Below are 13,132 nucleotides of genomic sequence, written 5' to 3' on the forward strand. Positions count from 1 at the left end.
GTACTTTCTTCGATCCATATTAATTGTACCGATTCTTTGAAAAAAAGTCGCTAGTTTACTATTTTTTTTGTAGAAAGGAATTCTTCGGACTTTGGACTTCCAAGAACCTTCTTCTTCTTACCCCATGATACATGAGGTTAGCTAAATCAAAATTCAAAAAAAAAAGAACCTTTTTTTATTTTTGGCGGGGACTTGAAGGGATCGATCAGAGCTATCGTGGATGCAAGTCGGCATCAGTCTTCCCTGCACGAACTTCCAGTTCTCGGCTCGACATTGTTGGTGTAAGATCGACTTAGCTAGTGCAGGCCTTCAAGAAGGCCCCGGTACATCTGCACGTTGCCGCCGAACTCCCCGTACTTCAGATGCATGAAGACCTGCAGCGCACGCACGCCGGCGGCAGCTGCGAGTTGAGGGCTCCACAGCGGCAAATGGAAGCCGAGGTGAGCGGCGATGCGCTCTAGCCCCAGCGGCATGGCCGGGCAGTCGCCCGCCATCCAAGCGACATCGTATACCTGGTTGCCCAGGTAACGCCGCACGGCGTCGTCAAACCCGGCCACGTCCTCCGGCAGCGCGGCTCCCCGGGTGACGATCTTCACCAGGTATGCGACGTGGTAGGCCCCGGCGTAGGTGATCCAGCTCCGCGGCGGCCCACGCCGAGGGCTGATCAGGCCGGATTCAAACAGCGTCGCGCATAGCATGTCGGCGCGGACGCCGTGGTCGCGGAGCGCGCCGACGTTGAGGCCGCGGCGGGCGAGGTACGCAAGGGACTTCTCGTCGTGCGGGTCGGCCCTGGGGCGGAAGTCCCGCAGGTTGAACTCCCAGGCGCCGAGGTACCCGTCGTCGTTGCCGTAGAGCGCCACGCCGACCTGGAGCGGCGTGAGACCGTCCACGTTGGCCTTGACGAGGGCGTAGCGCTGCTCCGCGGTGAGGGTGTTGTGGTCCTGGCCGCCGGCGTGGTGGACGACGCCCGGGTAGTGCACGTTGACGGCGACGTACCTGGCTCTCCTGGCGGCGCTGCGGAGGCTGTCCGATTCGGCGTTGAAGTTGTACGCCCACACGGAGCGCACCGGGACGGCGGGCGACGGCCATACCGGCGACATGGGTGCGTGGTGGAAGTACGGCGGGGGCTGCACGGGGAACGTGTAGCAGAAAGGTGGCGGCGGAAACACTGGGAACATGCCGGCGGCCGGGCTCATGCCGATCGATGGTTCGGTGCTGATCAACAAGAGATAGATAGGCGGGTAGCTCCGATGTGCGAAGCTCCCTTCCCTATATATAGTACACGCACGGCGGAGTGGAGCTGTAGTCGGATGAGGAACGTGTCGCGGTGGGACTCGGAGAGACGGACACGAACCGTCCGATCAGAGAAGCTAGCGGGCCAGCAATTGTGAGTTGTATTCCAATCTTAGTAGACTCGACGTCAAGATTTTCTTTTTTCAAATTATGTTTGTTATTAATCAAAACATAGCTGGAATCCTGGAACTGTTTTCTCACGCGTGCTTGAAATTTGAACCACTACTAGGAAAAATGCCTTGCAACGGGAGAAATTAATGATCGATATCCTAAGCTGACTACTGACAGGATCAGCCAGGTAGCACGTCCTCGGTGACGTTTAGCATTGGTTGTCGTCCTCCGGTTCCACTTGCATAGAGACGCACAGGCAACAGCCAGGCCGGTTGTCGCTTTCGAGCGGGCATAGCTCATCGTTCGTGAGGATCGGCGCAGAGAGTTGCGTATCCTACCACGTAACTGTCGAGAGGTAGAGGCAACTCTAGTTCCGGTTGTTCTCAGCACGAAGAGCTTTGGGTCGGGTCGAGGCAACCAAATGGGCCATGAGCCTTTATCGTGAGCAACATCCAAGACCAACGACGCAAGCGAGGTTGCCTTGATAACAACAGGCACATTACGTGCCCGTGATACGAGGCAACGCCACAAGCGCTATCCGGCCACAGCAAAACGCCCGTACGACGTCCGTCGTGTAGCAACAATTATTTGAAACGCCACTTTCCGTAGGTCGGGTACTCTCATGGACTCGTTCGTTGTAACACCATAAAAGAAAAGGAACACTTACTTTTACAATTTCTTATATTATTTGTATATAGTTGTGTCCAATACATCATAAGGGATATCGACAAATAACACGACAAATATCAATCAGGTTTAATAAGGGGGTGTTGCATGAGATTTATTATATTTGATTATGGAAGTTAAAGATAATACCGTTGTAGAAATAATCCATATGTTGGCATCAGCTAAATTTCAATATATTCACATAGCCATTATAATACCCAAAGTAGATTTCATTACACATTACCTCAAAGACATGATGGGCAGTTCTAAGAGGTAATGAACCACTTTGTTAAATTGCCGAAACACTCTAAGAAATAATAACAAAGTATAAATATAGATCTGAATCTACATAACTATATAAAGGGCATGCATGTGAGCATATGAACAATTGCTAACACCATTGATTGTGCTAGCTATTTTGACTGCTTATCTGCAGCCCTTCTACTTACACATGCAAATACATGACACATTTTTAATGAAAGAATCAATTGAGTAGAAAATACACACGCGCCCTTCTACTTACACATGCAAATACATGACACATTTTTAATGAAAGAATCAATTGAGTAGAAAATACACACGCATAAGAATGGCATTGTTGCGTTGTGTCACCATTGTCTTATAGAGTACATGTGTAAATACAGGTAGACCAGGCATGAGAAGTTGGTGGCGCACCTCACGGGGCAATTCACGCTCTCTGCTAGCACCCATGGCAGAACCTGCCGATGTTCCACTCTAAACTCGTCGTCTCAAAGCTTGTCGAGTCATCTACACCACTGTACGCTGGCACGGGCGCCGCAATAGTGGTCGTCGGCTGCATGCAACGTGGTCGGTCCCAGGAGCTCGAAGAATTTCTTTTGGGTGGCTCTTGTGCGTGCTTCAATCTTTGTCTCCTTGTCGCATACGTGGTTCGGTGTCATACATCGATCAACTGGTCGGCTGCCTATAGTTGTGTGTATATGCACATCCATCGTTATTGTGTAACCTTTGTTCGATCAAAAATGATGTTGCTTCTTGTTGATTCCTAAGCCAGCAACATATATAGGTGGGTCAAAAACAACATATATAGCCGGGACCACTACAAGAAATATGTCAACTAACGACCTTCAATATTGGTCACTGAATGGTCATTGATTTCCATTTGTGACCTTTTTTATGACCAAAAACAAAAGGTCTAAAGCTGAGGGTCTTTAGTGAACTATAACGACTTTTTTTCTGGATTGGTCGTAGGATTTTATGACCAAACAGAAGGTCATAGGTTTAATGACCAAATGATTTGGTCACTAGCAATCTGCCCACACCACGTCAGAGCCACCGTGGCACGCTGACGTGGCAGAATTATAACAAAATGAAAAGGTCGTAAATAATATTCAGCCCGGTCCCTTCCGGTCATCTACATGGGTCGGGCCCAATAATTTGGCCTTTTATTTTTTGGGATAGAATCTTTTACTGAGCAGGTTTTTTATTAGTCCACTTTTCTTTTGGGCCTTGGCCTACTCTTTTTAGTCCAGTTCTTGTTTGGGCCTTGGCCTACTCTTTTTAGTCCAGTTCTTGTTTGGGCCTTGGCCTACTCTTTTTTTAGGCCCAAGTCTTTTCAGACAAATTCTAGTTTGGGCCTTGGCCTACTCTTTTTTAGGCCCAAGCCTTCTTAGTCTATTTCTTGTTTGGGCCTCAGCCTTTTTGCTATCCAAACTAACTTTAGTACCCAAACAAAATGGTCCAAACAAAACTTAAATAATTTACAACTTCACAAAATACTTCATCAGGTTCAAATAGAGCAAGACATTGTTTCATCACCAGAATGACCAATCACTTAAATAATTGACAACTTCACACGTGCACAGCTTCACAAAAACTCATCACGCATTTCCACCAAGCTCTCAAAGTCCATGCCCAGCGGACTTTCCTGATGGTCCGTCGCAGCCGCCATAGTTGCTTTCTTCCTTGTGACTCTATCAGGTTCATCAAGTTCCAGGATCCTCTTTGTTTGTCCTCGAGGTGGGGCCATCACCCTTCCTGGAGGCATTGCAGCAGATGCTTCTGAGCTCTTCCTCTTCTTGCTGGTTGTCTTCAGTGCCTTGTATAAATAGCACAGAAAAAAATTAGATCACAAGATAAATATGTGAGCACAAGGAAACACAGAGCATACAAGAACCCAAACCCTCCAAGCAAGACAGAGTTTGCACCTTAACAGTCTTGTGCACTACAACTTCATCCTCCTTAGGATTGTACTCTGGGTCATCACTGATAACTCCACTACCTTCTTGAACCCCATAAGTTGTACCTTCTTGTACATCATTTGTTTTCCTAATCATTGACGCTATTGCATCAATGCCAAGGGACTGGAATATCCGATTGTTCCTCATCATATTTCTAGCCCTAACCTTCTCGTACTCGGTGAGAGGATGCTCATCTTTGCAAGGCAAAGTAAACATAATTATTACGTTAATTGTTGGAATGCATGGACAGACAGCCAAACATATCTTATGATATTTTATTATCATTTAATCCTACTTATTCAGCTAAGGAAGAGTAACAACACACACACACAGCTAAGCCAGCTAATTCAGATTACAACAATACATTTGCATAATAAAATATGACAGTATTTTACATCACCGGCCTCCAAGATATTTTACTTAGCATATTACATTTCACTTAGCATATTAAGACACATTTTATAAATCTGAAAGTATAACCACAAGGAGCAACTTGCATACCACTGGTTGGCCTCGGGTTTGACCTTGTCATCCTTGACATGGATGATCTTGAGGTGGTGCTTGCAAAATAGAATAAACAACAATCAGATACAACAGGGATAAAGTAAAATGATGCACTTATATCAATAAAGGAAAGCATTTAGACGAGCATGCACATACATGTAATACATGTGAAGCTAGCAAACTTGTTGGATCAACAATATAGTGATGTAGTTAATGCATCAGTACTAATACATGTAAAACACTTGGACCAGCATGCACATACACGTGTAGCAATGCACATACAGTTAATCATCAATACTAAACTGACAGTTGAAGCAAGCAACTAAATTGAAGCACTTGGACTAGCATGCACATACAAGTGTAGCAATGCATCAGTATTAAAACATGTGAAACAGGAGGTAGTAATGTACTAAACTGATAGTTGAAGAAAACTATATATGTGAAGCAATGCATTAACTATTTACAACAATTACTTTTATGTTTTAACTTGCAATTTTATCCATGTACCTGCAATCATCTATAAGCAAAGTAATTACTCAACTGTATCCCTAATGGAGGCAAACATATGCATTCATAGCAACTGGTTGCCCAACATTTGGTGAATAGAGAAGCAAGCAGTGTGCAAGCAAGCAAGCAAAGTGCATAAGTGCTACTAATACAAGCAAGCAAGCAAAATAAGTGCTACTGATAGAAACAAGCATAGTGCTAGTGATAGAAACAAGCAAGCAAGGAAGAAAATTGAAGAGGAGCAAGCAAGCAAGTACTGTTGATACCAACCCTAGTAGCTTCTTCTCCAAGTGCTACTGATACAAGCAAGTATTGCTGATGGAAACTCTAATTAACCAGAGGGGGATAGAACGAACCACTAGGAATAAATCCCATGAACATAAACAAGAACCTCCAGGAGCTCCTAGATTAACTGAATCCTAACCCTAGATCGACCAGGTGGGGGATGTACCCCATTTGTTACCCATCACAAATGCAGGACCCCATGATCCAACCCCATTGATCCAGCCCCATGACAACTACAACCCTAACCCCATGAATCTAACCCTAACACCATGAACCCTAACCCTAACCCCATGAATGTACCGAACCATCCCAATTGATGCAGCCCCATGAACCCTAGAAGAACACATGGGGGGATCTATCAAACCCTAGAAGAACACATGAGGGGGATCTATGAACGGGAGATGGGTCGAGGGGAGAGGTACCTATCGTCTTCGACTGTTGATTATGTAGATGTACCCGTTGTCGTCGTCGATGTAGTCGTAGCAGTCGACGTCGATGTAGATGTAGCCGTCGTCGTCGATGTAGATGTAGCCGTCGACGTCGTCGATGTAGTCGTCGTCGATGTAGATGTAGCAGTCGACGTCGTCGATGTAGTCGTCGTCGGGGAGAGGGGAGAGGGGCGGCGCGGAGCACGGGAGGGGCGGCGGGGCGGCGCGGAGCAGGGGAGGGGCGGTGGAGTGGGGAGTTGAATGGATCCCGCATGGGTAGTGGGGAGTGGAATGGAGAGGGGAGTGGGAGAGGGAGTGGTGGGTCCCGCGTGGTAGTGGGAGAGGGAGTGGAGGGAAATTTTGGTGGGGTGGGAGGGAAAAATTTCACTAGTTTTTTGGGGTTTGGAGGCAGACTTTTTCTTTTTCTTTTTTATAAACATTGTAGAAATAATGGTTAAAATCATACCGAATAGTTCAATAAGACATCGGTACTCAAATTTATATATCTTTTCTAGTTGGCAGGTCACATGTGATGATGCGACACGAAGGTTTCCCATTTTTTTGATTTTTTTTGAATTTTTCATGGCCGGTTCAAAATGAGGTCGAAACGGCGGGCATGACCATTCCTCCCTAGCGGTTGAATCTTGGAAACCTTTTGGTGTTTCTATGATTAAATAGATACTTGTGTACCTAGAAATGATTTTTGGAAAAAATAAAGAGCAAACTATAAGGCAACCACAGTTCAAATTTGACCCGCTTCCAACTGATTCGACATAGATTTGTCTTTTTCACGAGAGATGGATAAAAGCTTTTGACACCCAACCATTTTGTCAATTTTACATTAAATATGGCCTAGTATGTTAGAAAAATGATTTGGACCAATTTTGAAACAAATATATGGTAGGTCCTTCACAAAAAAACTCATTTCGGGCCGTTGAAAAATGAAAAATGAATTTTTCATACAAGGAAGATGAAAACTTCCTTAATCAACATTGTTTGTCACTCCAACATGCACCATTATGCAAAATATGAGATCATTTCAACAAACTATGCCATGAATATGGCCATGAGATTGATTATGTGGCTTGAAAGCCATGAATCTTCACACATGATAGCTCATTTGTGTGAACACTTTTTTAAAATAATTGTCATATTACAAGTTTATTATTTTACATGGTAACTTTATCACATATGATGACATAATGCAAAGGTTTCCCATTTTTTTGATTTTTGTTTTGAATTTTTCATGGCCGTTTCAAAATGCGGTCGAAACGGCGGGCATGACCGTTCCTACCTAGTGGTTGAATCTTGGAAACCTTTTGGTGTTTCTATGATTAAATAGGTACTTTTGTACCTAGAAATGATTTTTGGAAAAAATAAAGAGCAAATTATAAGGCAACCGCAGTTCAAATTTGACCCGCTTCCAACTAATTCGACAAAGATTTGTCTTTTTCACGAGAGATAGATGAAAGCTTTTGACACCCAACCATTTTGTCAATTGTACATTAAATATGTCCTAGTATGTTAGAAAAATGATTTGGACCAATTTTGAAACAAATATATGGTAGGTCCTTCACAAAAAAAACTCATTTCGGTCACTTGAAAAATGAAAACGAATTTTTCATACAAGGAAGATGAAAACTTCCTTAATCAACATTGTTTGTCATTACAACATGCACCATTATGCAAAATATGTGACCATTTCAATAAACTATGCCAGAAGATCAACAACTAGTGGTCATGATGTCTTTTTATGTGTGATTGATGGTCATGATCTGTTTATAGCAACATGTTAGGTCTTTTCATGGGCACTTAAAGACATTTGCAACAAATAAGAAGTCACTTAAACCAATCTATGAACAAATAAAATACAACAAGTAAGATCAACCAATCTATCAACATACTCGGGTTGAACAAAGATAAAGTCACTTAATCATTCATAATTAAGAGTTTCTTCTCATCTTGCATTACAACATTGCTACAAAAGAGCAACACACCAACAATAGCATAGTATAGTTACAAACATAGCATAGTGGAGTCACTTAATCATACATAATATAGAGATTCTGATCATCTTGCATTACAACATTGGTACAAAAGAGCAACACAGCAACACAACAACACATCAACCATAGCATGGTGGACTTCATCTTCGTCTGATCAGCTCATCCATCCAAAATGTCCCTGATCATCTTCAACTTCTCTTGGTTTTTCTCCAATGCCTTCAACTGATCAGCAATCTGGATCTTCAGCTCATCCCTGCGTTTAATCAGATTCTCAATTCCTTTCTTCAGACCATCAATGTGAAGGTTGAGCACCAAAATTTCATCATTAAGTTTGTCCTTCTCCTTCAAATGATTTGCCTTCTGGGTCCTAATGACCCCGCCTTGAGCTTCTGCAAGGTTGAGCAGTTGATTCACATCTTCTACTAGTTTGTCATAGTTTCCATCAATATTTCTTTTCTCCTCTGTGAGGTGGTGAATTTTCAGTGAATTCTCCAAATTATCATCCCTCCTAGCACTCTTGATGTCTTCCAACATTTCCCACAGTTTTAACAATGCATTTTGCATTGTGGGAGGCCACTCTTGGTCTACCCAACCAACAAAACCACAGTTTTGAGGTGGCTGCAATACAAAATGACCAGCACTTCAGCAATACAAAATAACCAGAAACTAACAAGCCAGAATTCTGTAATAAACATGCAATGACGGTGTTGTAATAAAACAAGCAATGACAGTGCTATCACAAGCCAGAATCTTTTATCTAAACTAGCAATGACAGTGTTGTAATAAACAATGACAGTCTGAATATTTGAGCTAAACAAACAATGACAGTGATGTAGTAAACACTGACATTCTCAATATTTGAGTTAAACAAACAATGACAGTGATGTAGTAAACACTCACAGTCTGAATCTTTTGAGCCAGATAGAAAAACAGAAGCAACCTCATGCATGTCTAACACTAAAGAAGATAGAACTAACCGGCTGAGCACACACTAAAAATCTTCTCCCTGTCTCAAATCCTTCGAATGCTACGCGATGCTCAGGCGGCAGCCCATGCTCCAAGAAAACATCCAGGGCAGAATTCTCGATGCCCATGTAGTCTTTGCCGTTGATGCTAGCAGGGATCTAAAGAAGAACCAAGAAACAGAGATAAATCCCCAATGTGAAGAAACCGAAACCCTAAACCTAACCCTAGCTCTACAAATTACCCGGTACATCATGCCGTCTCAGGAAGAGCTGATGTCCAGGCTCGATAGGTCGTTGCTACTCTCATCCTCATAAACCATGGCGCGACGGAGGTGGTGGCGGCCGATGAGCTTCGGCGACGAGGGGGGCAGAGCGCGAGCAGAGTAGACTGGCTCGGTCGACCAGGTTCGAGCGAGACACAAAGACCGACCGAATTGGTTCGTGCCGACCAGGTTCCAGCGGGCCATTTGTTTTTTTTGAAGGTGTCTATGCCATTTGTTTTTTTTGTAAGATGTCTCGGATGTCACGTGGCGGACGAGACGTTGTAGGAACTGTCACATCATTTAAAGAGGGAACTGCCACTTCGTCTCCCTCGTCTCCCTCGTCGCCTCGTCTCCCTCGTCTCCCACTTCGTCGCCTCATCTCCCACTTCGTCTCCCTCGTCTCCCTCGTCGCACCGTCTCCCTCGTCGCCTCATCTCCCAATGGAGGGCGCTCGTCGCGCCGTCGCCATTGCGGATCTGCCGAAGCAGCAGGAGGTCGACACGACCGCAACCATTGTCGCCGCCGCTGCGGAAGAGAAGGAGGTGCCTATGCCGAAGCAGGAGGACACGACCGCAACCGCTGTCGCCGCTGCGGAGGTGCCGAAGCAGGAGGACACGACCTCGAGCGGTGGTGCCGACGATGAGGTGGGTTTTTTAGATAGGGTTTTCTGGTTTTTTTATAGTTGATTCGTGCTTGAATGCTACATAGATTTATATATTGAGACTTGGATTTCTTTAATTTCAATCTTGATTTGTGCATGTGGATGTGGTAATGCTTCCCGTTCCCCTGCTTTCATAGTTATCGTTGATAAGCATGAGATTATTTAGATAGGGTTTTCTGCTTTCAGATATTCAGAGAGCAGAACACACTCTGCTTTTGCATGTGTTGGCGAACTTTTGCATTTTGTTGGCTTGAATCAACGGAATCTTTATCTTATTAGTAAAGATTTCACCTAAGTCATGTGCTTGATATTACGAACACCCATTATTCCTAAATTTCGCCTAGGTCTGCCCCCTCTCTTGCATTTTATTGGGATTATTAGTAAGGATTTAATAAGAGTTAGGTTTTGAATTGGGATCTTGATTGCTGCATGTGCTTAGATTTTATTATGTGCCGGATATGTTGATAGATTTGTTGTGGTTATCCCCTCACCGGGGCACGGCAGGGGCTGAGCAGCCTAATAGTGCAATGTTCTGCTATATAAAATGCAGAACAGAGAGAATCGTTTTATGCAAACAGAAAAGAAAAGATAATGAAGTGATACTTACAAATTGCTTGCAGACATCACATTTTGGATGAAAGCGCTCCTTGTAACAAGTTTTATGGTATGGATGGTTTCCTGACATGGAGAACTACGTGTTTTTGTTGGTAAAGTCAATACCAATGCAACTGCTTAATTAGTACACAAAACAACAAAGAGCTACCTCATAGTCATATATTGGCTGATTACAAGCATATAGTTACAGTATAGTCATATATTGGTTGATTACGTCCAAGGCCAATTTCATTGTGACATCCAGCACATGTCCTGACAAAAGAAGTGTATACATAACATATAGTTACAGAGTACAGTTTGATTTTTTGAAAGGACATTTAAATCTTTGTATGAAGGATTGAAAGATTGTATAAGTGAAATGCACAAAGGACAGACCCAGTGCAGAGAATAGGGTGGCTGATGCAGCAGCACTATGAATATAATTAGAAGCACATTGTTGAATGCTTGACCTTTTGAATACTGTGTTACATAGTTTGTACTAATTGAATTACTTATATTGTAGGAAAAGGAAGCTGCAGGCATGAAGAGGAAGCTCGCCAAGACTGGGTTCAAGAGCCCGTATGACTCTGACTACGACGACGACGAACCGTATGAGGTAATCCCAACTATTTTAGTTCAGCGTAAGCACTATATGAATGCATGTTGGTGGGCCTTTTAATGAAATTGATGTAGAGAGTGTTTTAATGTTGTTTGTTTAATTAGATTATTGTACATGACTTTTTTCTTTGTTTGTTCATTAAAATTTGGTGTTTGTTCATTGCATCATTCTGAGTCAGAAGTGTGTGTTCTGGCTCCATAATGCCTATATGAATGCATAATGTGTGCGCAACTAATTTGTGTGTGCAGTATAACTCTCGAGATGACGTGGAGGACGGCAACAAAGAGTCCTTTATTGAGAAGGAAGCCTAGAAGATCATGGAGAAGGGGAAGGCGGCCTACTTCAGGAGGGGAATGTTCAGATGCGCATACTGCACCACAAAGCCAAAGCCCAGGGATGGTGTTTATGAACACCTCATGTCGCATGCACATGGTTTATCGCGGAGTGCTCATCAAGACATCAAGACCAGGGTAGAGCATGCAGCCCTCCTGAAGGCTCTAGGTCCCATTTAGTCATCATCCTCCACGATCCTCTCGGTTTATCGTCGTCGTTATCTGTTGTACTTTTGCGCACTGTGTTATCGGCCTGTTGTGTCGTGAACTGTGTTAGAATGTCTTATACTTTTGATGTTAATTATGGCAGGATGTTATGGTTGCTTCTATTTTGCTGCTTGATCTATTTTGCTGCTTCTATTTTGCTGCTTCTATTTTTCTGCTTCTATTTTTCTGCTTCAATTCAGCTCTCTGATGTAGATAGCAACATCAACAGCAACAACTGCCGATGGGTGAGGTGGTCGTGGTGTCAGCACCACCACCGCTGGTCACCAGCCTAGTAACAACCATTCATATTGGTCATTATCACCTAGAAATAAGGCAGTGTCAGGTGCTGTCCGCTTTATGACCTTTTCCAGTAAGCAGGTGATGACCTTTCTGATGAAAATGGTCGTTGGTTTTTGGGGCTAGGACCCCTCCAGACAGCTTACGACCAAATGATGTCAAATGGTCATAGATTTATGACCATTCCTTCCAGGGTCACTGACAAAAGGTCGTTAGTTGACATATTTCTTGTAGTGGACTCATTGTATGCGGCCGAGGTGGGATTAGTCAAAATAGAATATCGACTTACCCTCTTTCTTTTCTATTCAAACTATTAACAACAACGAAACCTCTCTTCCAGACAATCTTACACGACACACACATCTCCCTCCCTCCCTCCCAACCCTAGCCGCCTCCCCTCCCCCTTCCTTCCTCGCCGCCGCCTGAGGCAGTCGCCGGGCAAGCCCGGGGCCCCAAGGATGGTGGTGGCGGGGCCTAGGCTGCCCTGCCTCTGCGTGGGGAGCCCCGGATCTAGAGAGGCGTCTCCATTGGCGAGGCACGACAGGCTAGCAGCCGTGCGGGCGGTGGATCTGCCGTCTCGGCCACACGGGCGGCGGGATCCGATGGTCGTTGGCGTCCAGCGGCAGCTTTTGTGGTGGCCGATGCGCGCGATCTGGCGCTTCCCCTCCTCCCCTGTTCGGCGTGTGGGCCAGCCTGGTCGGGCCGCTCTTCCTTGGGTCGTCGGTTTTGTACATGAGGTGTTGCTGGTGGTGGGGATCTAGCTCGGGCGAAATCCCTAGTCGGCCATGGCCGTCCGCGTCGATGGCGACGCCTGAGGGCATCGTTCCCCTCTTTGGAGGCGTCGGTATGGACTGATCCCCTCACTTCTCCTTCCCCTAGGTCTCCCGGGCGAAAGACTTAACTTTGTTGGGCGGCGGCCGCGCTCACGGCGCAGTTCCGTTCTTGAAGGTGCCGCTTTGGGAACCTTGGGGCTAGGTGGCGCTTGTGGGTGGTGGGCGACGGCGGTGATGCGGCCCTATCCTAGCATGGATCTCGGTCAGTTGCTTCGAGATGGACTCGCTTAGGTGAAGGTCGTCGTTTGGCGTCATGGTGGCGTCAATGGCGGAGGCACCTGCCAAGGCTGGTACCTCAATCCTATCGGAAGATGGACCAGTGGAAGATGGCGGCGACGACAC

At 45.0% G+C, this 13,132-nt stretch overlaps 1 protein-coding gene across 1 annotated transcript; it reads right to left on the reverse strand.

The window, feature by feature from the left end:
• Window positions 1-197: 197 nt before the first annotated feature.
• Window positions 198-1,208, reverse strand: LOC123446523 (probable CCR4-associated factor 1 homolog 11). The gene has a single exon (XM_045123097.1). The coding sequence runs from the start codon at window positions 1,194-1,196 to the stop codon at window positions 297-299; it is 900 nt and encodes a 299-aa protein (XP_044979032.1). The 5' UTR covers window positions 1,197-1,208; the 3' UTR covers window positions 198-296.
• Between the last annotated feature and the right edge of the window lie 11,924 nt (window positions 1,209-13,132).

This window comes from Hordeum vulgare, chromosome 4H, assembly GCF_904849725.1.
Source record: "Hordeum vulgare subsp. vulgare chromosome 4H, MorexV3_pseudomolecules_assembly, whole genome shotgun sequence".
NCBI lineage: Eukaryota > Viridiplantae > Streptophyta > Magnoliopsida > Poales > Poaceae > Hordeum > Hordeum vulgare.

Coding starts and splice junctions, on each gene's coding strand:
- LOC123446523 (XM_045123097.1), bottom strand. CDS start 1,196: ATGAGCCCGGCCGCCGGCATGTTCCCAGTGTTTCCGCCGCCACCTTTC.